The following is a 23,814-nucleotide window of genomic DNA, read 5'->3' on the forward strand; positions in this document are numbered from 1 at the left end:
GCGCACACTTGCGCCCTGGGCCGCGAGGGGACCCGGCCCCCCTCCTCCAGGGCGCGCGCGGAGCCCGACGGCCCCGGCCCAGAGGCGCACCCGCGCCCCCCGCGGCGACCGACTGGCCGGCGGCGTGGCGGGGCTGCCGGTCCCAGCTCCGCAATCGCGGTAGTCACGCCGCGGCACCCCCGCACCCCTCCCGCCTGCCCCTCTCCCCAAAGGTCCGGCGCGCTAATTACAGCAAATTGAAACTAATTAAGCTTCTCTTCCCTTTCCCATCACCCTGGGAGCGTCGGCGAGACCCAGCCCCCGCGGGCGGGCTTCCACCGAGCGGTCACCCGGAGGGGCGCGGGCAGGGCCCGGGGGAGGGAGAAGCTGCGGTCCCCGCCGCGAGGAGGGAGGGGTGCGCCGAAGTGGTTAAGGATTGCAAATCTGTTTGGGTCTCCTCACGAAACCTGAGTTGTTTAGATTTTTTTAAATGTATACATTTACCAATGCCTGGATAAGTGATGTAATGACATTTGTCGAGTTAAGATCTGCCACTTGGATACCCCTCGCTGCCTTTCCATCACTACTGCTCCCGCATGTTTCTCTCTCTCTCTCTCTCACACGCACACACAACACAATACACACACACACTCCCTCCTCCCTGCGAACATGCCGTGGAGCCCGCCCCCTCGGAAGGGAGCGCCTGGGCTTCTCGCTCTCGCCATTACCTGTCATCTCGGACTGCGCACTTCACTTCCTGGCTACGTGGCACTTTCCAACAGCTCCCTTCGCCTTCCGAGCCAAGACTCCCGCTTGCTTCAAATTCTGACTCCACCGTCAACAACGCCCACCATCCACCCACCCATCCTGGAACCCACCCCACCTCCGTGGCCCGGGACCCCCAGCTCCCGCTGCGACACGACCCGGGAGAGCCGAGGTGCGCGTGGCAAGTACCGCGGCGGCGTCCTTAACCTTCGTAGGAAATCCGGTTCCCTTTGAGGATCGGATTCAAACCAGGGGCCTCTGCCAGGAAAAAGCGTGTGCAGATAATCCCAGGAGATGCCTGGACGCTGGAGCCCACCCTTGACTCCCGGGGGGTGGGGGTGGGGGCTTCTACTGTCCCCTCAGCGCCTGTATGGAGCATTCACACTTCGTTTTGTTAAACATATAATTTTTTTATTTTGAGCGTGACACTTCTCCACTAGATAGCAAGGAAAAGTGGTAACAATTACACATTACACAAAAGTACTGTACCATTGCCTTTATCTTGAAGGTTTCGGAAGCCTCTACAGTTAATAAGTTAAATAAAGGGCTTGAGTACATAAATATTTGTCTAGGAACCCTACCGTATCTACAACACAGTAAGAATCTACAGGAGGACAAACTTTTACCATACCACGCTGAGTGCAATTGCGTTATAACATTTCAAATATACAAAGCTCTGTTCTTTTTTTTTTAATAACAATGGTATGTACAGAATCAATAATCACAGTTTGGTGACTTCAACAGTCCATATTCTAGCAGAGTATTTCCCTTTGGTTTGATATAAAAACCTTGGTTGGTGTATGATAAAGAAGAGAACAAGAACAAGACGCCCCTTTCCTTTAAGTGCACTGTTAGCTATCTTACAGGCTCGCATTTGCTTCCCGGGCCCTGGCTTCACGCTGGGGCCCTCGCTGGGGAGACCAACTTCGAGCGCCAAAATGCTATTTAAAAAAAAAAGAAAGAAAGAAAGAAAGAAAACAAAGGCTAAGTGGGGTGTCAGGAGGAAGAGGTTGGGCTTTTTAAATTTTTTACTTCGATATCAGGCGTCTGGGGGAGAAAACCTCCCCGATATTTTCAGGAAAATAAGAACAAGAGAGAGAGGATGTTGGAGTTGGAGCGAGGTTGGCAGTAGCAGGGGCAGGGGCAGGGGCAGGGGCAGGGGCGGGTGGACAGCCAGCCGAGGAGGTGCCACGTCCCGGAGCGCCGAGGGCTGCCATGCCCGCATCCAGACTGCTGCGAAGGCGGTTGCGCTCTCTCAGTGCCGTCTCGGGAGTGTGCTGGTCCTCTGTTTCCATTTGGTCTTGAGTGGTGCTGAGTGAGGTGACCTTTCGGGGCGCGCGCGAGGCGCGGGTGTGGAGGGCAGCCTTTAGCACACCTCCTTGCCCGTGCTGGTGCCCGGCAGGATGTTGAGCTGCGTGAGCTGCGCCGCGTGCTCCTTGGCCTTGAGCCTCAGCGCGGCTATGCTAGAGGCGCGTCTGTCTGCGGCCGCCGTGGCCGGGTCGGCCAGGGCGCCCGATGCCACTGCGCCCTCCACGGCGGGTGTGGGCTGTCTCAGGAGCGCGGCCGCGGTCGACGCGCTGGTCAGGGGGGCCATTGTGGAAAAGAGCCTGCGGGGAGAGCAAACAGCGCGGTCATGGCCTCAGGAGCTGTGCGCGGCGCCTCGGGCAGCGTCTCCCGCCGCTTGTCGCCGGGGCAGCTGAGGGGCGCGGTACCCACGGGACCCGGATGGGCCGCGGCGGGGAAGTGGGCAGAGGGCGCGGGCGGAAGCTGGACCCCGCAGAGAGGGCTTTCCCGGGGCAGGGAACCGACTGGGGGGAAAAGACCGAGTCCAGATATTCCCCGAGGGGCCGGGCCGGGGTCCACAGGCCGGCGTGGAGACCCCCAAGCCCCACGGCCCAGTGGCGTGGATTCAGTGGTTTCGCTTAAACGGACGGTTTATTCCAAGGCCAGGGGCTGCAATGACACTATCTTCCAGGAGAGAATGCGGAAGAAGAAAAGGAGAGGAGAGCAAAAGAAGGGAAGGTGGAGGGTGGGAGGGGGGAGGAAAAAAAGACGGAGAAGGTGGGATTCCAGCTGCCGGGACGCACGCCGCAGGCTCTGAGATCTCCCTCCGGCTCCTTGGCCCGGGACTTTCTGCGCCCTGGAGAAACAGGCCTAGCTCGCCGGCCTCCCGGGCCACCCGCGCCGCCGCGGCCGCCCTTCCGCGCGGGACTCAGCGACCCGCGTCTGGCCAGCGCCTGCGGGTGAGAGTGAAGGGCGACCGCCTGTTGATTTCCGCTCCACGGGCGGGTGTCACCTGCCAGCAGCCCCACATCCTGCCGCGGCGACCCCAGCTGTCTTCCCCGCGCCCCTGTAGCCTCTGGCCTCAGGGAGCCCCCGACCCACGACCCTGGCGCGCGGCGCAAGGCGATGCCCAAGCCTGGGACCCACGCCAGCGCCACCGCCTCCGTTCGGCGGCCGGATTACTCCACGTGACGCTTCCACCCCATGCACACAGCACCGGGACATTAGCTGTGGCCGGAGCCGCCCGGGGCCACCGGACACCACCTCCACGCCCACCGCCTTGGAGCGCCCGCGAGCTTTCCCGACCGCCTCCCTGAGGGGTCTGGCTCCAGGCCCGCGGGGCCAATTCCGGATTTCCAGGGTTAGAAATGAGCCCACCTGGGCTCACCGAGCGCCACCTCCTTCTCCCAAGCCCACTGCTCACTCCTCGCACCACCCCAGCCCAGACCCTCTTCCAGCCTCTCCGAATCTCGCAACTCGGTCCTCCAGCCACGGTTCGCCTGCGTTTACAAGTCACTTGTCAGAGGGAAAAAGTGGAGGGGGGGGAGAGACAGAAGTTTAAAATTTTTCTCAGAAAGAAATGATAAAGTGTGACCCGAAGGTGGCGTAACATGCCCTGGTTCCATTAGGTAAACTGAGTCACTAACTCTGCTTCAGTGCGCTCGCTGTTTATTTTATTGGTTTGTTATAAGAAACTAAATTTACTCCGAGTCTTAATTTTCTGTAAGATGATTTTTTGTTAAGCTGCTGCGCAGTTGGATGAATCTATTATTTCTTTGTTCTCCCAAAGAGTGATCATTGAAGCTGCATCCAGTTTTATTTTCACTGCGCTAACACAATACATCCCTCCTTTGTTTGTCTGTGTGATTATACAGACTTTTTATTTCCTCATTCGATGTTCATTAAAGAAAGGGAGTTATAAGATGAACTGTTTCTTTTATTTCGTTGTCTTGTACTGCCGTGTAGATCGGGGCTTGCACATATGGGGGTGTCGTTGGCAGCGGGTCACTTGAGTGACAAGGAAGATGTAGTCTGGGGCAGAAGAAAGAATTCTGTGCACCCAGAGGGCCTGGTGGCTCCAGGACTCCAATGGGGATCAGGGCTGTGTTCCTCAGGCTGCCAGGTTGGGGGGCATAAGGAAGAACTTTTGCAAAACTTAAAAAGTCGTCCCTGCTCTGTGTTCTACATCTGTACATATTTGCTCGCTTACCACCTATGGTGGGACTTGTTGCAGCCTTCAAATGGTACTTTTACAGCTTTCATTCTCGGTTGTCACGGTTGTCGTCACTGCCATTGCCTTCCCCTTTCCCATTAAGTTCCAAGTCAATCCCTTCAAGACCCACATTTTTTTGTTTGAGTCGCAATTAGAGAGTATTTTCTTTGGCTACACTCTCTGAGGTTGGGTCAGAGAAAAAGATGTGTGTAACCCTGTTTGACTCCTGCCTCCTCCCTGCCCCCAGCCTCTGTGTGTATGAGAGACAGACAGACAGACAGACTTCCGACGCCGCGCGTTACCTGCCGAATGCCGGGCTGATGAAAGCCGGGTGTCGGAACACTGCCGCTCCGAGGAAAGTGCTCAGGCCCAGCGGCGCCCCGCTGGGCGGCAGGCTGGCCGAGCCCGGAGGCGGAGGTAGGCTCGGGAAGGCGGCGGCGGCGGCGGCGGCAGCGGCAGTCCAAGCGGAGTCGAGCGCCGGGTGGTGCGGAGGGAAGGGGCTGGCGTCCAGGTAGGGGCTGAGCGGGTGGGTGGCAGAGAGCGGCCCCGGGAAGGGCAGCCCCGGGGGGTGGGTCTGCGCGCCTGCCTTCTCCCGCTTGCGCCACTTGGCCCGACGGTTCTGGAACCAGACCTGCAAGGCAGAGAGAGCCCAGGGTCGGCGCGGCTCGGCCCGGCGGGCGCACCGGGCCCGTACCCGTCCCTTCCCTAGCACGCTGCGGGGCTCCCTTCCTTTCCACCGCGGCCCGCGCCCACCTGCCCCTCTTTGGCCTCAGGTTGTTTTCGGACACGTCTGGGGCCAAATGAGCCGTGAATAGGAGCCGCAACTTCAAGTCAGCAGGAAACAGGACAAGCAAACCCTTTCTGCCGGCATTCCAACTGGACCAGTTTTCCAAGTTTAAGGAAAGTGATTCAGTGTGTTTAGAGTTGGGGAAGGAAAGTGATTCAGTGTGTTTAGAGTTGGGGAAACCAAAGTTTAAACGTCTGTGCTGACGCTTGCTAGGATCTTTAGGCAGGTCACTTAAACCTCTCTGAACCTCAGTTTTCGAATCTGAAAAATGGGGATAATAAAACTTCACTCATAAGGCTGTTATGAGGACTGGGTAAAACAAGGCAAGTGAAAGCATGCATTCAATGGTGACTCTAGGGAATGGGCAGCCACCAAGAGATGAGGGACGTGCTTGTTTTACTGCATATCAGCTATTTTCACCTATTTCAGATTTACGCAAGAGCTGGCAAAATTCTTGCTCTGTATGGAAGAGGAAAGTGGAGAGATAGTTCATTTATTCTTTCCAGAAATATTTATTGAACACCAAAGAGCACTATGCTGGGTTCTGGGGTTCAGAGAGGGATGAGAGGGAAGGAAGAAATGCTCGAGTTAATTAGCAAGCATACATTTCAGGGGGTCAGTCCTCTATGAAATGAAATAGGGATACACAACCTGCTCTTGGCAGGGGATACCTGCAGGACCCAGTTCTATGCAGGAAGGCACTGACTACATGGATGAAGCAGGCAGCAGTAACTGGGCGCATAGAAATCAGAGGGCATGATAGGTGTAGACTTTTCACATCTTCAGAGCTAACAAGTCTTTTATTTCCTTTTGGAGATGTGGTTTAAATCGGTTATTTAAATAAGATAGTTCTAGGCTTGGAGGGAGGTTTTCAGCCTGAGGTATTTTCCTAATTGCTAATAGAAAGCAGTTTTAATAGAGACCTTTACCTGAAACATGGCAGCTACCATCATCTAAAAATAAACCCCAGGAGCATGAAATTATTTTTATGTGACCTGCTCATCACACCCACAGCTGGGAAGATATGCTCCTTCTCCCCTGAAGGCATTAATACTTTTAGGGCTGGGTTTATAACTGCACACAAGTCTGAAAATTAAGAATGAACTCCAGGGCTATACAGAGTTATATTAAAATATAATGTAAATTATCCCAGAAGAATATATTTTAAAAAGTGAAACACATCCGTGTTTTTCAAATCTACACACTGGGGCTTGTTGTTACCAGCAACTAGCACCTAAGCTTGGTTTGACTTCTAGACAGCCCCCCAGGGCAAGAAAAATCAAGAATCCAAATCGGTCAATTACTTCCAAGTCTGCCAAAAGGGGGCCCATTCACACCATTCCACAGCCTTCAAAATAATCTATTCGTGAATTTCAGAAACACTTCAGCGTGGAAACCCAGAGGCTTGAAAAAGTAAGACTGTAGATGGGACCGGACTGGGTGGGCAGCTTTTGTGTATCCAAATCTGTCTAGACAAGAATATCCGCCACTCCTTGATCGCAGTGAAAGAAGGGGAACTGGGGGCAGTGGACTCAGAATGCCCTCAAAGAACGTGGAAACCTTTTTACAGACAGATCGTCTCTCCCGGCTCAACTGCAATTATCAAGATGTCCCCCTGCAATTCCTCATTATTGAATTAATACCTCTGAGGCCCCCCAAAGGTAAACGAAAGGACTCTAATAATTCATATTCACTTAATTACATCTTCTCCAGTGAATAGGGGGAGAGGAGAAAGGGAGGGGGCACTCTCTTTCTTTTTAAAAGTTATTTAACTTTCCCACGACTCGTTCCCCTGAGCTGAAAATACGGAGTTGCTGTCACATCTCTGTTTGACAATGGAGAAATGTGTCAACAGAAAGGAGGGGACAGGCCTCATCATTAGCCCTCTAATGCAAGAAGCTGTTGTGTATTAAATGAGCCATATGGAATTTATTGTGCTTTATCAGCGCTTGATTTTGACTGTAAAGTGATTCACTCAGCTCCTAACTCGGGGACATCTGTTTTCTGTTGGCCATCGGGGCTGCTCAGTGTTGATCGTCTCTTTGGTTATGAGGCCTGGGTTCGGAAATGCACTCTGGTATGGGGCTGCAAACACCTTTAATAGCATTGCACTCACTCCCTATTAGATCAATGTGGGTTCATTGCTATAAAAAATGGGAAATCAAATAGCATTAGCCAGCTCCTTGTGCGGGGCGGAGGGGAAATCAAACAGCATTTTGCCTTCAAATGGCCCTGTTTGTTCTAGCACTAAGTGGGCTTTTATGAAGCCCGATTGGAGACTTAATCGCAGCCAAATACCTGCTTGGAGCTGAGCGGATTTGTCTAACAACCAAATCCATGCTCCATCCCATTATTTCAATCAGGAGAAGCAGATCGGTGGATTGTTTCCTATAGGGGCTTTGGGGCTAGGGGCTCCCAAACTGCAGTCTCAGGGACTCTAAAGCCCTTGTTCTGATCCTGGACTCCTTCTTTGGGCTCCCAAACCCAGAAACCTCCCCCTTCCACCTCCCATGTCTTAAGTTTTAAATATCTTTGTGTGTGAGAGAGTGCTTGGGTCTACTTTTCTGATTCTGCTTCTGTTGGTTTTGTGAAGGAGATCTCACCCCCCGCACCACCCCTCCCCCGCCACCAACCCATCTCTCTCTCTCCCGCTGGCCCCCAGCCCTCCTCCCTCTTCCCTCTATTGTGCAGCTCACCTGGACTCGGGCCTCGGTCAAGTCCAGCCTCATGGCCAGTTCCTCCCTATGAGAAAGCAACACACAGACAGGAGGTCACTGCAGGCCCCAGCAATGCCCTCTCAGCTATTCCCTCCTCTATGGCAGGCCTACTCCACTAGGGTCTCCCCTGGCTGCCTGCCCCCCACCCTCAAACATATGGGCATTACCATTCCATCACCCCTGGAGTGCCAACTGTTTGACTGAAAATGCAAAAACACGAAGCACATTACCAGATATATGATATTATCTATTATATCATACTACATTCGTGTGTGACAAGCAAGGGTGGCTTCTTGAGTCTCTAAGTCTACAAACCTGGGTACACAGGTTCTCTCTCACCCTCTTAAGCCAGAGTTAGACAACACACACACACACACACACACACGCAGCTTATACCCTGTTTTGTCCTAATATTAAGTGGGATAGGAACTCAGCAGTTAACTAAGAAAATATTTTCCTGTCCTCTTGGTTTCGTTCTGCCTTCTTTTTAAAAATTTCTCTTCCCTCCTTCTTCCTTCTTCTCTTTCCAGCTCTATGCCTTTCCCTCCATCTCTCTCTCCCCCGCCTTCCTCCCTCCATCATCCCCTTGGGTCACACTCCCCGTTACCCTCTGCAGGTATGTTAAGCTTGTTAAGAGTTCAGTGGGGTAATTTTTCGATGAAACAAAATTCTGCGCACCTCCTGACTCCAGTGCCCACTACAAAGCCTGCCCATCTCAGGGGAAGTCAATTTAACTGAAACTCTACCCCGTCATTGCAGTTATTACTGCGACAATTAAGGCAAATAGGAAACCATTAAGATGCTGTAAAACGGCTTACAACCTGTTTACCGAAAATATGAGCGCGCCGAGAATAATTGGCCCTCTGCTCGCTAATGTGAAAGAGCGGGGGCCGCCGAAGCCTGGGACCTGGGGTTGCCCTGCCGGTAGGCCCCCAGTCCACACCTGAAACTTCAGCACCAGAGGTAAACCGTCTCCATAAGTGCCCTCCGTTGCCGTTGCCCCCAGCTACAGTGGGCATCAGCAAATCTAAAGCGGCACTCCAGGCTGGCTCAGGGCCGGAGCCAAGGGGCTCAAACCCCTGGGGTGGAAAGAGGTGGGAGTGGGGCGGGGAAGAGGAACTGCCCCTCCTCATGCACTTCGGTCCTCCCCCGCCCCTAAGCCCGCCAGAAGCTAAGAAAGGGCGGATGTGGATGCCAACTGACACAAGCTCAGTTTCTTCTTTGGAAATACACACGTACGATAAACGCAAAACGCTGGTTGGCCAATTCGCGATTTGATAGCGCACATAGGTTTTTAAACTTATTTCCTTTTTTAAAGATAAGGAAAGGACTGGGTGACACAGGGGAAGACCAAGTGTAGCCCAAGGGATGACCAGGTTTAAGTGCCTTTGCCTGGCATTAAGTCTGCTCTTTTCTGTTTCTGGTTGGGAGAGAGTTAGGCAATTGCCAGGCCAACTACATTTTGGAGTAGCTCGGCCTCCCGAGCCCTAAGCAGCGATTTCTCCTCTGGTTCAAAGGGGCAGGCAGCATTCCCCTTCTAAAATGCACATTGAAAAGCTGCGCACGTCTCCTTCGAAGGAACTGCCCGCGCTTGACAAGCCCCGAGCTAGGCAGTCACCGATCCCTTTCTCCCCCTTACTGGGGGACGTTTGCCCTAAGCCTGGCTCCTCGCCTGAGCTGAGAACTTGGCCTTGGGGTGGGAGAGAAGGACCCCTACCCGGGCCGGCGCCCCAGGTGGTGAATAAGGTGGGGCCGAGGGTCCAGTCATCACACAAGCACATGTTTCTCAGAAAAACAAGTGGGAGGTGGAGCGTGACCAGGTCGAACACCCGGCTTGGACACTGATCCAAAGAGAAAATTCCCCCAACTGTTTTGTCTACTCCCTGCCAGGCTTCCAGCAATCATTGTCCACCCAATAAACCCGTTTACATTAAACGCACGGTGGGTTTAATGTGTGCGTCGGGAAAGGACAGAGAGTAGAAGGGGAGATTCTGGCTGGGGCCCCTCAGGTGTTCAGACACCAAACCATGCCCAGTTCTGACTTCCTTTGGTTATTTCAGGAGTCCTGAAACGACAGAACTCGGATCTTTTTAAAGGCCTTCTCCGCTGGCACGGGCTCCAGCTTCACTGCGAACTGCGTAACTGATACCCACCAGGCTCCTGGGGCACCAGGCGGGGGTGGCGAGCGCACAGCACAGCGACCAAAAATAGCCCCTGCTTTGCTCTGTCCGCGGACAGCGCTTCCTGAGCCTCGCCGGGGACCTAGCCGGGACCGCAGCTCCGGAGGCCTTGTGTCTGTGCCCTCTGCGGTGCGCGCGTCTCCAAGGTGGCGCTTTCGGGCGCTCTTTGGAGAGGCTGTTTTTTTCCTCTCTCTAACTAAAACTTGTAATTTGAAAACATTAAACTGCAACGACCTTGGGAAGGAGAGAAACCATTCCAGCCTAAACTTAAAGCCCGAACCGGGGTGGGGGTGGGGGGAGTGGGTAGTTTGGGTGAGCAAGGGCGGGTGTGTTGGGGGCCCCTGCCCGCCCGCTGTCCCTCCCTGAGGCCCGCGTGCGCTCTCTGCCGCTGCGGCCACGACCACCCTACGCGCATACCTGGTGAAGACGTCCGGGTAGTGCGTCTTCTGGAAGGCCCGCTCCAGTTCCTCCAGCTGGTAGCTGGTGAACGTGGTGCGGTAGCGCCTCTGTTTGCGTTTCAGCAGCCCCTCCTCCGAGTCGCTGCCCGCAGACAGGCACACGCTGTCCTCGCCGTCCTTGCCCTCAGCGTCTTCCGGGTGCAGCAGCAGCTCTTCCTTGGGTGACAGCTCCCCGCCCTCTGTGGCCACTGCAGCGGCAGCTGCTGCGGCCACGGCGCCAGTGGCGGCCACAGCACAGCGCCGGGGCTCCTTGAGCAGCGCGCGGGCGTCGTCCTCCAGCAGCTCCTCCTCGTCGTCCTCCAGCAGTTCCTCTTCCTCGTCCTCATCTTCTTCGTCCTCCAGCAGCTCCTCCTCGTCGTCCTCGGTGCCGGTGCCACCACCCGCAGCCGGGGCGCTGCCCGGGCCGCCGGCCGCGCCGAGGCGCTCCTCCGGGTGCGTGACGCCCCCCGGGCCGCCCAGCTCGTCCAGCGCGGGCGGCGGCGGCACGAAGGGCGCCCCGTTCTCGCGGTACGACTTGCTGCGGCTGATGCTCACCTGCGGCGCCTGGCTGATCTTGAGCGTGTCCCAGGCCGCGGCGGCCGCGGCCGCGGCGGCCGCGGCGGCCCCTGCGCCGTCCGGCCGTTCCCCGGGCCGCGCGGTTGGCGGTGGCGGCGGAGGGGCCTCCCCGCGTGGACCCGCCGTGGCCGTGGCGGCCGCTGCCGCCGCCGCCGCCGCCGCCGCCGCCGCCGCTGCCGCACCCTGAAGGAGGCGGCCCCCGCCCGGGCCGTACAGGCGCCGCAGCTTGGGCGGCAGGTGCAGCTCGGCCTCGAACGGGGCGCTGCTGCTCTTGGGGGAGCCTGCGGGCAAGGGAGAGCAATCAGCCAGCCGGCCGGCCGGGGAGTCTCAGCCAGGGCTGCTGCCGGGGCCCCGCCCGCAGTTGCTCCCCCAGTGCCTAGGCCCAGGCGTGCGGGGACCGCGCACCACCAGACTTCGACGCCTTGGCCTCTTTCTTCACCTTTCTTGCTCTTTCTTTTTCTTTCTTTCTCTCCTTCTCCCTTTCTCTGGGTTCCTTCTTTTTTTTTCCCTTCCCTCTCCCTTCTTTCCTTTCCCTCTCTCACTCTCCCCCTTTTATTTCCTATCTTCCTTCCCTTATCTATTCCTCTTGCCCCTCTCTCCCTTCCTTTTCTCTCCTTCCCTTTTTTCTTTTTCTTTCCCCCCTCCCTTCTTTTCCTCATCTCTCTTTCTCCTTCTCTCCCCCTTTCTTTCTCTTTTTGCAGGCTTTCTCTCCCCTCTCTCCTTCTTTCTTCTTTATTCCTTTCTCTTTCCCCTTTCCTACTCTCTCATTTTTATTTCCCTTCCCACGTCGGGGCAGAGGAAAATCCGAAAACATTCTACAACTTTAAAAGAAAATCACCACCATCCTGAAAACTTTGCGCACGACCTCTGCCCGCTGCTCCACCATGAGGGCAAGGGTTGGCAAGAGGGGTGCAGCCCTGAAGGCGACCGCTGCGGGGCGGGGTGGGAGGAAGCGGCCCTGTGGCCCCAAGTGCAGGCCGCGCCCCAACAGCCCACAGCGGGAGAGGGTGGGGGGGGGGCTTCTTGCACAAAAAGGCAAAGAAAAATCATCCTGGCAAAAATGTTCTGGGAAAGGCCTGGGGCAGAGAGGGAGTGGGAGTGCAGAAGGCACAGGCCGCTCCTTCCTTTTGAGGAAGCGCCTGGCATAGGTACCACTGCAGGCTAAAAAAAGAAAACAAAAAAGTCAATTTTATCTAAATGCCCCCTTCTCAACCGTCTGCTCCTGCCATCCAAATTGCGCTGTGGCTGGACCGCTGGTTTTTGGATTTTAAAAGAAACCAACAGTTCTTTCCTTTCCCTGCGACACCTCTGCAGCAAGCTCGAGGCGAAACTTGAGGGTAACAGGTTCGGGTAAAAGGACAGTTGTTCTGGAATTTTTAATTTCAGAAAAAAATAAAATATTTTAAACAGTTCGTCTATTTTAAAAAATAAAATAGCAGAGGAAAAATTAGCATCCAGAAGTCACACATTTCATACATTTTAAATACATTAAGGAGCATTTGGAGAATCCCAGGAAGATGTTTTCTGCAAAGCTTGGGTTTAAAAGGTCACAAGTAATCTACAATTAAAAAAATAAAACCAAAACACTGCATATACAGAAATCTTCCAAAGAGGAAAGGCCAAGGCTCACTCAGCCTGGAGACCCCGATTCACCAGCTTTTGGGCTTCTTATCTTCGTCAAGTTGTGGCTACAAGGGTCCACCGGCCATCTACTGTTTCTGACCTGTCGCCCCTCTTCAGAGCACACCCAAGGCCACCAAAAGGGGCATTTAAACAACCTAACGATCAACACCGAAAACCTAAAGGCTCCCTAAGCGAAAACGGGCCTTTTTCTGGAAGCAGGGAGTGAGGGAGAGACAGCCCCTGGCGAGATGTTTAACGCTCTTTGAGGCAGCAGGCCTCAGAGTTATGCCCTCTCCTTCCTTCCTCTCCAAATTGACAATTCCAGGCCACTGGCCCCCGAACACCAAACATCCAAATCAGGGCCCAATGCCCTTAGTAAGTGCCTGACGGGCGCATCCTTACCTTGCACGGCCTTTTCTGGGTCGGCGCGGCTGGTCAGCGGAGCAGGCAAGCTCTGCGCGGCTCCCAGCAACCGCATTTTACACGGGCTCCTCCGGCCCAGGATGCTGTCGATGCAGTAGGAGGAGAGCAAAGTTGGAGATTTACTTTTGCACTCAGGCCTCTCGGAGCAGCCCTCCTCCTGGTACTGATTGCTCATGGCTGGGGCTTTTTCCCAGGGCGCAGAGAGCGGATCGCAGGCTGCCTCTCCCGGAGGGTGGGATGGATGGGTGTGTGTTGGGGGTGGGGTTAGATAGCGGGTTATAACGGATATTATTGCGATCTTTGTGCCTTTCTGCCTCCCTCGGTTGCCGGCTGCCGGCTCCCGCCCTGCCCGCGGCCCGAGCTCGCCCTCTCCGCGCTCAGGACAAGCGGTAACAAGTGTAGTGAGCAGCGGGCGCTGAGCTCTGGAGTCTCTCTCCTCCACGTGCTGAGAGAAGCCCTCTGATTGGCTCTCGCCAGAGGCCGGGCTGCGTCGGCCTGTGGGCGCGGCGCAAAGCCCGGACTGGATTCCAGAGGGGCAGGCGGGGGTGGGGGCAGCGGACACGCACCAGAGCCAATTTTCCTTTTCTTTCTTTCTTTTTTTAAATTACCAATTTTCTAAGTCCGCTATCTTCTTCCTGCAGCTCCTCCTTTGACCCTTTAGTGTTGGCCGAAGTTCTAGCTTATTGGGATGCCAGGCCTGTGACTGCCATCTGGGCGGCGTGCGCCCCTTCCACCAACCCGAGGACCTCGCTCCCTGGAGGCGAGGCCTCGAGGCTCACGTTCAGACTCACTTGGCACTTTTCAAAGCCGATATTGGGCTCCCAGGACACCGCCTTGACCTCACTGGCGCTCAATTGCCGTCCTCTCTAGGCCGGACGGGCGTCGGGCGGCCAGGGTGACCGCCCCAAGCAAACATCTGCCGTCTGGGAGTTCGCTTTTCTCTTGCGGCCCAAGGCATTGCGCTGTCTGTCTTCACCCTGTGCCCGACTGTGGCTCTCTTGTTTGTAGCGTCCCCCAACCGCTCTCCTCTCCGTTTTAAACTCTGGAATGGGAAAAAGCCTCCTTACAGACAAAGCTCTGCCATAGGCGCGCGGCCTTCCCTAGAGCATTTACTGGGTGGGAAGGGACAGGCGAGTATCAGCAGCGAGGAGGGGCGACTGGGGACGAGTCTGGGGGCCTCCTCTTTCTCCCTGGACTCTCTTCCCTCTTTCCCCCACAAATTCATATCTGTTAGGCCGTCACCCTGAGGCTGTTCACCTTCCAATCGCAGCTGGGGAGCAGAACCCTCGGGGATCCCTGACCTCTCCAGGGTGGAAGGAACCCAAATTCGGCTGCAGCCAAATCTAAGCGTCTAAAATTCTGAATTCTCATGGCCTGGCTCCCTTGAGCAAAGGTGAAAGAGTGAACCTTAGAGAGAGCGCCTTTCTTACCAAACAGTTTCCAGCGCCGAGAACTAAAACCCAACTCCAACTGATGTTGGGTTGAGCCTGGGCCAGCACGGACGCCTTCCCTGACTGGGTGCAGGTTCCCAGGGATTTCCAGGGGCCCCAACGCTGGCAGAATTGGGGCGAGGGTGGTGGGTGAGAGAGGGGCCAGGGAGGGGGAATCCACGCCGGGTTTTCCTCTCTCAACTCCCTTCAATGTGTCAAAGAGAAAAGCATTTTACAAAGGATTATACTTGAATCACTTACAGTCAGTATTTAAAAATACAAGGATGCATAACTGGGATTTTTTTTTTCAGCCATAAACATCTGCATAACTCTTAGATGCTGGTGGGTGGGTAGCAGACAGATCGGGCTGCCTTGGCAGGGGCCTTCAAGACAAAACTGGGGGGAGGGGACGAAGGGTTGGGAACAGGCACATTAATAATGCGAATACTAATACTGATACTACTACTACTATTAAAGACAGGACAAAAAGAATTTCTCTGTCCCCCTCTGTCTCTCTCTCTGGCTTTTAGCTTAATTCTCATCCGTTTTTCCTGCACTTGGATGATGGGGCGGGCTGTGGTGGGGAGCGGAGGAGAACCCGAGCCATCGCTGACATTTGATTTTCCTTTAAGCCCTCTCTGCGATTCCAAGTCACCTGGGATCTCTCCTTGCCTTTCCCGCATTCTTCCTTTTCCATCCCCACCAAGAGTTCGGTGTTTTTACACTGTCCGGTTCAGCTTTAAACTAACATTCTGCGCGCTGATTTCCTCCCACCTTCCCTTCCCCGGCCCCGAAAGCCCATTCCAGGCGCGCGGGTCTCTTCGCAGCCAAGAGGAGTAAAGACGCTTCGGTTTCCTCCTAGCCTCCAGCCGCGGACCCTCGCGGGCGTCCCTGCGGCTTGGTGGTTGGGAGAGACAGAGGCACTTTTCCCTCCCCGGCGGGCCCCGCGTTGGAAATCCACAAGACCCGGCTGCCGGGTGGCTCAGTGACTTCAGAGTCGGCTCCGCACACGCAGGGAGTGGGCTGAAAATGAGTCCAAGAAAGATCGTGTTAAACAAAAAGACAAATGCACAAATCATTTCTGAGAGCCCAACGGAGTTTCAACTCTCTGGGTGGAAGACTTCTTCGCCTCCATCCCCCTCCTCCCCCTTGTGCAGCTGTTCTTCTTTTAAAAGAAGTCGGACTTTCTGCTGGGGTGTATTCTAATTTTAATCATCCACTGTAAAAGGGGAGGTTAACAAAGAATTTCTGATTCTGACTTAATGATCCCTGGAATTAGATCTAATTCTATTAATGGAACATAAAGTGTTTTCGGGGGAGACCTGTGTGAAAACACTAGTTTTATTTGTTCTGTTATTTTATTTATTTTTGTTGTTTTCTAATCAATCTTCCCAAGTGAGGATGCTGTTGGGAAACACGTCCATTCACCTCGGGGAGAAGGGCCTGACCTAGCTCACTCTACACCCAGTGGCCCTGAGACCACCTTTGTCACAATTCAATACCCAACTTCAAAAATCTACAATTGACTTTTGCTATTTCTAAGAGATTAAATTTTAAAAATTACAGAAAACTTTTCTAAGGTGCTGGGTGGAGAGACATAAGACTATGCTGTGGTCTCCACAATGTCTAATCAGGATATGGGAGATATATATATATACACACACACATATATATGTATATATATAATATGTTATTCTATATATCATTTTAGAAACATAAAATTATGCCTCTAATATCTAGGAAGAGGGTAACTGATGTGTTGAGTGGGCAGACTTTTAAGAATTGGGCTATAGGATTATGTATGAAAGAACTTACAGTTTAGCCCAATTTAATTTTACTTTGCCAGGAAAACGACACTTCACTTTCTTTTTGCCTCACTTGTACTCACTAATCAAAAGTAATTGCATTTTAGTGATAATATCATTCTTGTTTGTACTTTGTTATTCACAAGTCCAGGCTCCTCTAATCTTTGGGGTCTGTAGCTGTTGGTTTGCTTTTCCTGGGCTGCTTGGAAAACAATGGTTTGCAGTTTATCTGCTTTTAAAATCAATCACTAAATAAAAATGACAATAATGGCTGGAAGTGAAGGTCACATGTGTTTAGAACTGTTGTTTATGGTGAAAAATGGGGCTTGTTCCTAGAACTGGAAATAATAATTTACCTAGAAGAGGAGTGTGGAAGGAGAAACCCCTTTCTTTTCTGAGAGCTAATTCTACATTGTAGTTTTAAAATTACATTTGCAAGAAATGTGGAATAAGGGGGGGGGGGGTGGCAGTTAGATGTCATTATCCAGAAAAAAAAATGTTTGGAAGAGAGTTAACCTCACATACTTTTCATTTGAGATGTTTTAATTTATTGTGCAATATACACATAGATAAATCAAGCTGTGATGGGCTTCCAGTTGCACCGGACAGCTCAGGTCTCCTTAAATTACGATCAGCCTCTTCAAAACATATATTTAAACAATGGAAATAAACTTCATTGGAATCTAGCGACCAATTTGGAAGCCATTGGAAGAGAAGACAATAAGACCTGATTACACGCAAGGATTCTCTGTGATGTGATATCCCTTTTGCCAAGTCATTTTGCTGTTTTATTTATTTAATTTCTTTTTTTTTTTAAACAAACTTTCATTCATTTATGGTCTTCTGCAACCTGCTAATTTAACACTGGAGCGCGTTATTGCAGTGTTAGGAGGAGAGAAAGAGAGAGAGAAAACAACAATACTGCAATGATCCAAATGATACAGTAGAATTATAGCAATTATAGTTCTACTTGTGGAAGAAAACCTTGCTGAGATCAGGCAAACAAACTGAAGCCTTGTGAGGATAACAAGCGTCGGGATTGACAGCCGGTGCTGGGAAGAGCCGGAGGGCACAAACAGAAATATTTGCTTCCCCCCACCCCCCCCTTAACTCCAACCAGTCAAGGTTAACCTCCTCAAACGCTGCTTTCAGAGACTTATCCACTTCAGGGTATGCATTTTACGCACAAATCGAGGTGTCTCCTCCTGGAAGTCTGGTAATAGGAGGAAGTGTAACATAATCCGCTTGCCTAGAACTTGTCCCTCGCCTTCTCGGCCTCCTGCGTGCTCTCCACTTCCTACCCTGCCTCAGTTCTCCCCACGGCTGTTGGGATCTCTCTGTGGACGGTGTTTATTTGTTGATGTATTTTCAAAGAAACAGCCCGTGGAAAGGTCCAAAGGGACTGATAGAACTTGGATTTCCTGGGAAGACTCTGTCGCGTTTGCTAATCCTTCCCTCTTCGCCGTGTCCTCCGCCTAAGCCGTGGGTTCCACAGTTAGGGCTTGGCTGGGAGAGGTTTGTTGGGAAGCAGCTTTTTTGGAAGCCTCCCGAGGACCACGGCCGAGCCCTCAAGGTATGGACGCGTGAGTGTGATGGCTATGTTAGGACAACTCCCCTTATTTGCAAACTTCCTCACTTTCTGTTGCCCGTCAGCAGCCGGGGGAGGGGGTGGGGGAGCAAGAACTAGAGAGGAAAGAGACCCCCTCACCGCCACCACCATCAGCCATCCAGGCGGCAGCCGAGCCTTTTTCAAGCTTTGCTCCAAGCACAAAGCTGGACGAGATGGTCGCAGCCTCCTGTCTGCTCTCAGAAGAGGGGGCGTGTGTCCCCTCCCATGGGCGAGAAGCAGGTGGTTGGGCTCTGAGCTCTCACGGAGTTCCTTGGCTGGAGTTCCCCATCTCCTGCCGCACCCATCCCTCCAGGTTTACAGATCGGAGAGAGAGGGAAACTTTACTGTGCCCTGTAATCACCACCATCTGCTTTCTCCTCTCCTCCGCCGGACGGCGGGACCCCGCCTGCGGCCAGGGTCGAGGCGTCCCCGGTGCAGCGTTGACTCAGTAGCTGCTGCTCCGGGAGACCCTGGACCGGGTGGAAGGTGGGGGCGGGTGGGCACAGATTGGAGCTAGAGTAAGATGCAGCGGGCGACCCAACGCGTGTGTCAATTCCCAGGCCGCGCGGACCCGAGCTGGGCTGTCGGCGTCCGCACCCCCAGCCTCCCCACCTCAGCCCCCTTTTCGGGCTCGGCTCAGCGCCACGGCCAGAGCGCGCCCCCTAGCGGGGGCTCCGAGTGGGCCGGGCTCTCCTGCCGCAACCTCTGGGGACTGAAGTTGGCAGATCCCAGTGATCCGGCAGGAATGAATGGGGGAAAAAAACAAAAGCCTTGGAAACATTTCCAAGTGTTCAATAAAAGACCCATCTGTACCTTTCTTCTCCAGCGCGTTCGTGGTTAATGTCCCCCCATGCGCGCGAGAAGGGAGATAATTGCTGGGTGGATTCTTGTCGGCGAACCTCGGGAAACGCTGGACTGAGAAGTGAAATAATTGGGGGTGGGGCCAAGGCAAGCGTGCCGAGGATGCGACACCAGTCAGGAAGTCTGAATCCGCAGTCTCTGGGGTGTTCATGGAGGCCTGGCGGCCTGACCGCTCAGATTCCTCAGTGCCTGGTGGTGGTGGTGGTGGTGGAGGATCGTCCGAAGGCAGCTACTCTGAGATTTCTCTGATTTGACATCGGCCTCTGTGGTACCATATCACTCATGGTCCCCTCCCATCTGCTGATTTGAGAATACCCCACTCTGTGGGGTATTCAACTTAGAACTCAATCTAAGTTCCCTGAGCTCAGATTTTGGGGCTCCCATCTTCTGAAGCTAGGAGTGTCCACTTTTTGGCTAGATGATCCCCTACCTCCTGTCTCTGGGATTTCTCCATCTTCTGACTTGATGGACTTCTGGGCCACCACCCTGCACCATCTCCCCCCAGGCATCCTCCTGTCCCCCTCCTTTCACTTCTCCTGCAACATTTGCATCTGGAAATCCTCAAATCCCAGCTTCCGCTACTTCCACTACTCATACATTACCTACTCCCTCTTGGTCTGGCCAGAAATTGAGAAAAGAGAAATGCAGGGTTCTTGTCCAACCCTCTTTGACTTGTTCAACCTGGAAATAACTGAATTTTCTTGAAGCCCTTACAACTTCTGGTTTTAAAAAAAAGTTAAAGACGAAGCTTTTACAAATGTAAAAAATTGCCAGTTCAAATCGATCCATAACTTACTTCTTTTGCACCGAGTGTGTTAATCCGAACTCATCAATCAGAAAAACAGAAATCGTGCTTCTAAAGACCTGCAGGATTTTAAAGTTATACCAAGGCCACCAAAACACTTACTAGGTAGGGCCTAGAAAGGAAGAATCCAAAAATAGTAGCGACAACAGCTCCCAGAGTCCCTTATTTTGCGATGTGTCTTGCTAATTGGGAAGTTCAACACGAGGCTTTCCCTGCCCATACAAGGCTGGTATTTCAGAGCGGGAGGAGCAGATGGAAGGGGTCCTGTGGGAAGGGAGGTGTGGGTGTCCCTGTGTTTAATTAAGAGTTGTATTGTGTGGAAGGGAGGAGGAAAGATGCCGGGCTGCACAGCCCTCTGTTCCCTTCATCGCAAAATAACCTGCAAGTGAAAAAGAAAGAAAGAAAGAAAGAAAGAAAGAAAAAAAAAAAAGCCCGCTACTAAGACGGAGCCGGCTCTGGAATAGATACCATTAGAACCACAGTGTTTCCGGAATAAAGATACCTAATTTCCTGCCGCAAATCACTTCCCCGATCAGAAAACACAAATAGCTGAACAGAAGGGGGAAAAAATAGAGGAGGAGGACGAGGACGAGGAAGAAAGGCCCCGGAATAAAAATAACTGCGCAAAAGGGCTTACATTCAACTCTCTGACAGGCGACTCCTCCAAACCCGGGGCAGTTCTATCCTTCTCCCAACGACCCCCACTCTGCTCCCGACTTTCCAGCCCACCCGGGATCCCTTTTGAGGACACCCAGCATCTCTGAGGGAAGGGAGACGGCTCCCAGGCTGAGGTTGGGACAGCGACGGTGGCGGAGAACTGGGGCACTCACGGCCTAGGGGCCTCGTGGGGCCGCTGAGGCCGGGCCTGTCCGGCACCGACGGCGTCACCACCTCTTCTAACCGGGCACCCCGGGCAGGGCCCTCCTCAGGGCACCGCTTGCCTGAGGCGGCCCCGGTTTCCCTGTCTGGAAGGAGGTGCAGGAGCCCGGGGGCAGGGGAGCTCCGGGCGCCCTGCTGGGGCCGCGATACTTAGGGGCGTTGCGGCGGCGGCCCCGACGCCACTTGTCAAATCGCCTCCAGCGTCTCGGGGACCCGGTGAACAAAGCCAAGACCCGACCCCCGGTGGCCCCAATGGCGCGGGTGAATGAGGACCGCTGGACTTAGGGGCGCCCGCGAGAGGGCGCGGGCTGGGAGGGCCCGGGAGGAGAGGCGCCGGGCTCCGCTTGGGGCTCGTGACCGACGGGCCCCCAGGACGCACAGACTCGATCGCGCCTCGAAAATGACCGTGGTAGCAGGTGCAGGCGGAGAGTGGAGGCAGAAGGAGTGGGAGGAGGAGAGCAAATACATCTACTCAGATGCTAATGCACAGAAAGTGAGCCTTAGCTGTTTTTTCTTTGGAGAGTAAATGAAATCTCAAACGGATTTGTTTTTGAGTAGGAAATTGTAGATTTCTCACAATCGCATGAAATTTTGTGTTGCACGCCTCTAATCAACGTCACATTCTTTGCCCCCACTTTAGGCTTTGCAGGTCTTAGTACAGTTCCTGGTACCCAGGAACATCTTTCCCGAACCAGAAAATTGCACTGTGGCTGTGGGAGTGTAGTAGGTACTTTTATTTGGGCAAATGGCACTTGATGTTTCATCCTCATGAGGTGGGCGCTGATTGATCTTTTCCCCTGCCCCCATCCCTTATTTATCCAGGCCTTATTCTTTTCCCTCAATTCTCCCATTACTGCTGTTGGGGCCATTTCATTGTTCATTACTCCTACGGTTTAAGGCTTGCAAGGGACTAAAAAGAAATTAAAAGCAATGTATTTTGCTTAGAGAATCCCAGAAACGCTGGAAAGAAAGGCGATTGAAACCCACGGTTCAAGTGAAATTTAGACATAGGAGTGATTTTTACATATTTCTTTTCATGGATAATAGAGAGTTGGCGTTATCTGTCACTGTACGTTCTACCTAATAAATAGCTGCAAGACTATAATCTAACAGGTGTAAAATTTCCCTTTTCTGACAAATGAAGAGACCACCAACACTATCTTAAACAGTACAAAAAGAAAATGCTGTTGTTGACAATCTTTCACACTATAGAGTCAATTCTAAGCTAGCTTGCTTTCTCTCTCTTTCTTTTCTCTCTTTCTTTCTTTCTCTCTCTCTTTCTTTCTTCTTCCTTCCTTCCTTCCCTCCCTCCCTCCCTTCCTTCCTTCCTTCCTTCCTTCCTTCCTCATGCAGGCCTGGCTTTTGGGGTATGGTGGTGTGTACCCCACACAGAGAGTTATAAACAAGGATAGGCTGATTTAATTTCTGCCCCCCCCCAACACACACACCCTGCAAAAATATCGAGGAGGGGCTTTACTCTCTGCCAACTGCAAAAGGGACTGATCATCAGAGAAAATGCCTGTCCTTTCTTTCACTCATTTCTCTTGATCTCCTCCAAAAATATGGCCTGTTTAGTTATTGGGCATCACAGATTGGGAAAAGAAAAAGAAGCAGAGAGGGCTGTCCCAAGGCTCCATTCCCTGGGAGGTCCCACTTCCATCTGGCATATGTTGAGTCCTGTTTTCCTCTCAAAGGGAGCCTTGTTTATGGAGGTTTTCTCTGCATTCATTTGTTCCCAGCCATCTCTTCAACAGCTGTCCCCCCACCTTCCCAGGATCCCATTGGTCAGGCTTGGCTCCCACTGCATGGAATGCAAAAATATCTCACCCAGAAATGTCTTGTCAAAGACAGAGAGGGAAACCGGCCCAGGCAATGCTGCCCTTGCATGTCATCATGGACCAGTTCTTACCTGTTTCTCCTCACCCTCTTTCTCTCTTCTTCAGCTTCTGGGTTGAAGCATTTTGATGTTATTTATACGAAGGAAATGACATTAGAGTAACCTTTTTATTGCATTACACTAAAAGGAGATTGAACTATAACTTTGAAAATTGTGACATTCCAGTGAGAGCTGTATTAAATTGCTTAAAAACATTTCGAAGGCATCATTGGTATTGTCTGTAGTGGTAAGTGAAACAAAGGATTTCACAGCATGTCGGGTTTAATACAAACTATGCTCACATTTAAGTCTTTAAGCTATTAAATAGAAGAGAGGAGAAAGGGGATGGTGAAATAGTATCAGAGGGGGATGGAAGAGAGAGACAGAAGATGCCTAAGAGAAGACAATCGTGAGAATAAAAGGTGGCACAGATTGAGTGCTTACTCTTTGCCAGTACTTAAAATGTGTTTCCTGGCCAGGTGTGGTGGCTCAGGCCTGTAATCCCAGCACTTTGGGAGGCCAAGGTGGGCGGATCACTTGAGGTCAGGAGTTTGAGACCAGCCTGGTCAGCATGGTGAAACCTTGTCTCTACTAAAAATACAAAAAAATGAGCCAGGCATTGTGGCACGCACCTGTAATCCCAGCTGCTCAGAAGGCTGAGGTGGGAGAATTGCTTGAACCCAGGAGGCAGAGGTTGCAGTGAGCCGAGATCGCGCCACTGCACTCCAGCTTGGGTGATACAGCAAGACTCTGTCTCAAAAAAAAAAAAAAAAAATGTTTCCTTCATATAAAGAACACCAAAATGCTAGACTGCTGTTCTAAGTGCTTTTCACGTGGATCAACTAATCCTCCAGACAACCATATAGCGATGGTTCTATTAGAATCCCTCTTTTACAGATGAGAAAACCGAGGCACAGAGAGGGTGTCCAATTCAGCCTGGTTTTCCCAGGATTTGCCTGGTTTTCCAGCTGAAAGTCCTGTATCCTGGGAAATCCCTCAATCTCAGGCAAACTGCGATGGTTGCTCACCTGAGGCACAGGGAAAAATAGTTTGCCCAAGGTCGCAGAGGTGGAGCCAGGATGGGAATGAGCTAGGCAGCCTGACTCTGGAATCTGCTGCTCTTATCCTCTGTAAATCTCACCCATTTTTACAGAATGAGTGACTTGGGGCATTAGAGAGAGATGAACTGACTTGTCCACAGTCACACAGCTTGCTAGTAGTGGGTGGATGACTACAATTTGGGACTAACAAATCACACCTCCTTTCTACTCTCAGCTACCTTCTGAAAGAGGTTGTGTAGAAAAGAAAGCAGCTTTAAAAAAAATCTTAAAGATGGAAGTAAGGAGCTAAATAAATAAACATATCCAAGAAAAAGACATCTACCATATTGAGAAACATCACGACCTGGCAGTGTTAGAATACGTAGCAAAAGGAGGTCACCTATATTGTAAACACAATTTATAATGAAAGACAATTTCAAAATTGCAATAAGTACACAAAGAAAATAATTATATGGCACATGTGGTCATTAGGCAGGGAACATTTTAACTCCCTAAAGCATTTAGT

General features: G+C 52.4%; 1 protein-coding gene across 2 annotated transcripts; it reads right to left on the reverse strand.

The window, feature by feature from the left end:
• Positions 1–1,133: 1,133 nt before the first annotated feature.
• Positions 1,134–13,386, reverse strand: ARX (aristaless related homeobox). 2 transcript variants are annotated; one of them, XM_054473032.1, is made up of 5 exons: positions 12,963–13,386; positions 10,342–11,218; positions 7,724–7,769; positions 4,543–4,871; positions 1,134–2,351 (listed from the first exon to the last, which is right to left on the reverse strand). In XM_054473032.1, the coding sequence occupies exons 1-5, from the start codon at positions 13,156–13,158 to the stop codon at positions 2,111–2,113; spliced, it is 1,689 nt and encodes a 562-aa protein (XP_054329007.1). In that variant the 5' UTR covers positions 13,159–13,386; the 3' UTR covers positions 1,134–2,110. The 2 variants fall into 2 exon arrangements, with proteins under 2 accessions (XP_054329007.1, XP_063516219.1); XM_063660149.1 differs by lacking the exon at positions 1,134–2,351 and adding an exon at positions 2,836–2,981 and having other exon boundaries at positions 12,963–13,366.
• Positions 13,387–23,814: the final 10,428 nt, after the last annotated feature.

The sequence above is a fragment of the Pongo pygmaeus genome, chromosome X, assembly GCF_028885625.2.
Source record: "Pongo pygmaeus isolate AG05252 chromosome X, NHGRI_mPonPyg2-v2.0_pri, whole genome shotgun sequence".
Classification (NCBI taxonomy): Eukaryota; Metazoa; Chordata; class Mammalia; order Primates; family Hominidae; genus Pongo; species Pongo pygmaeus.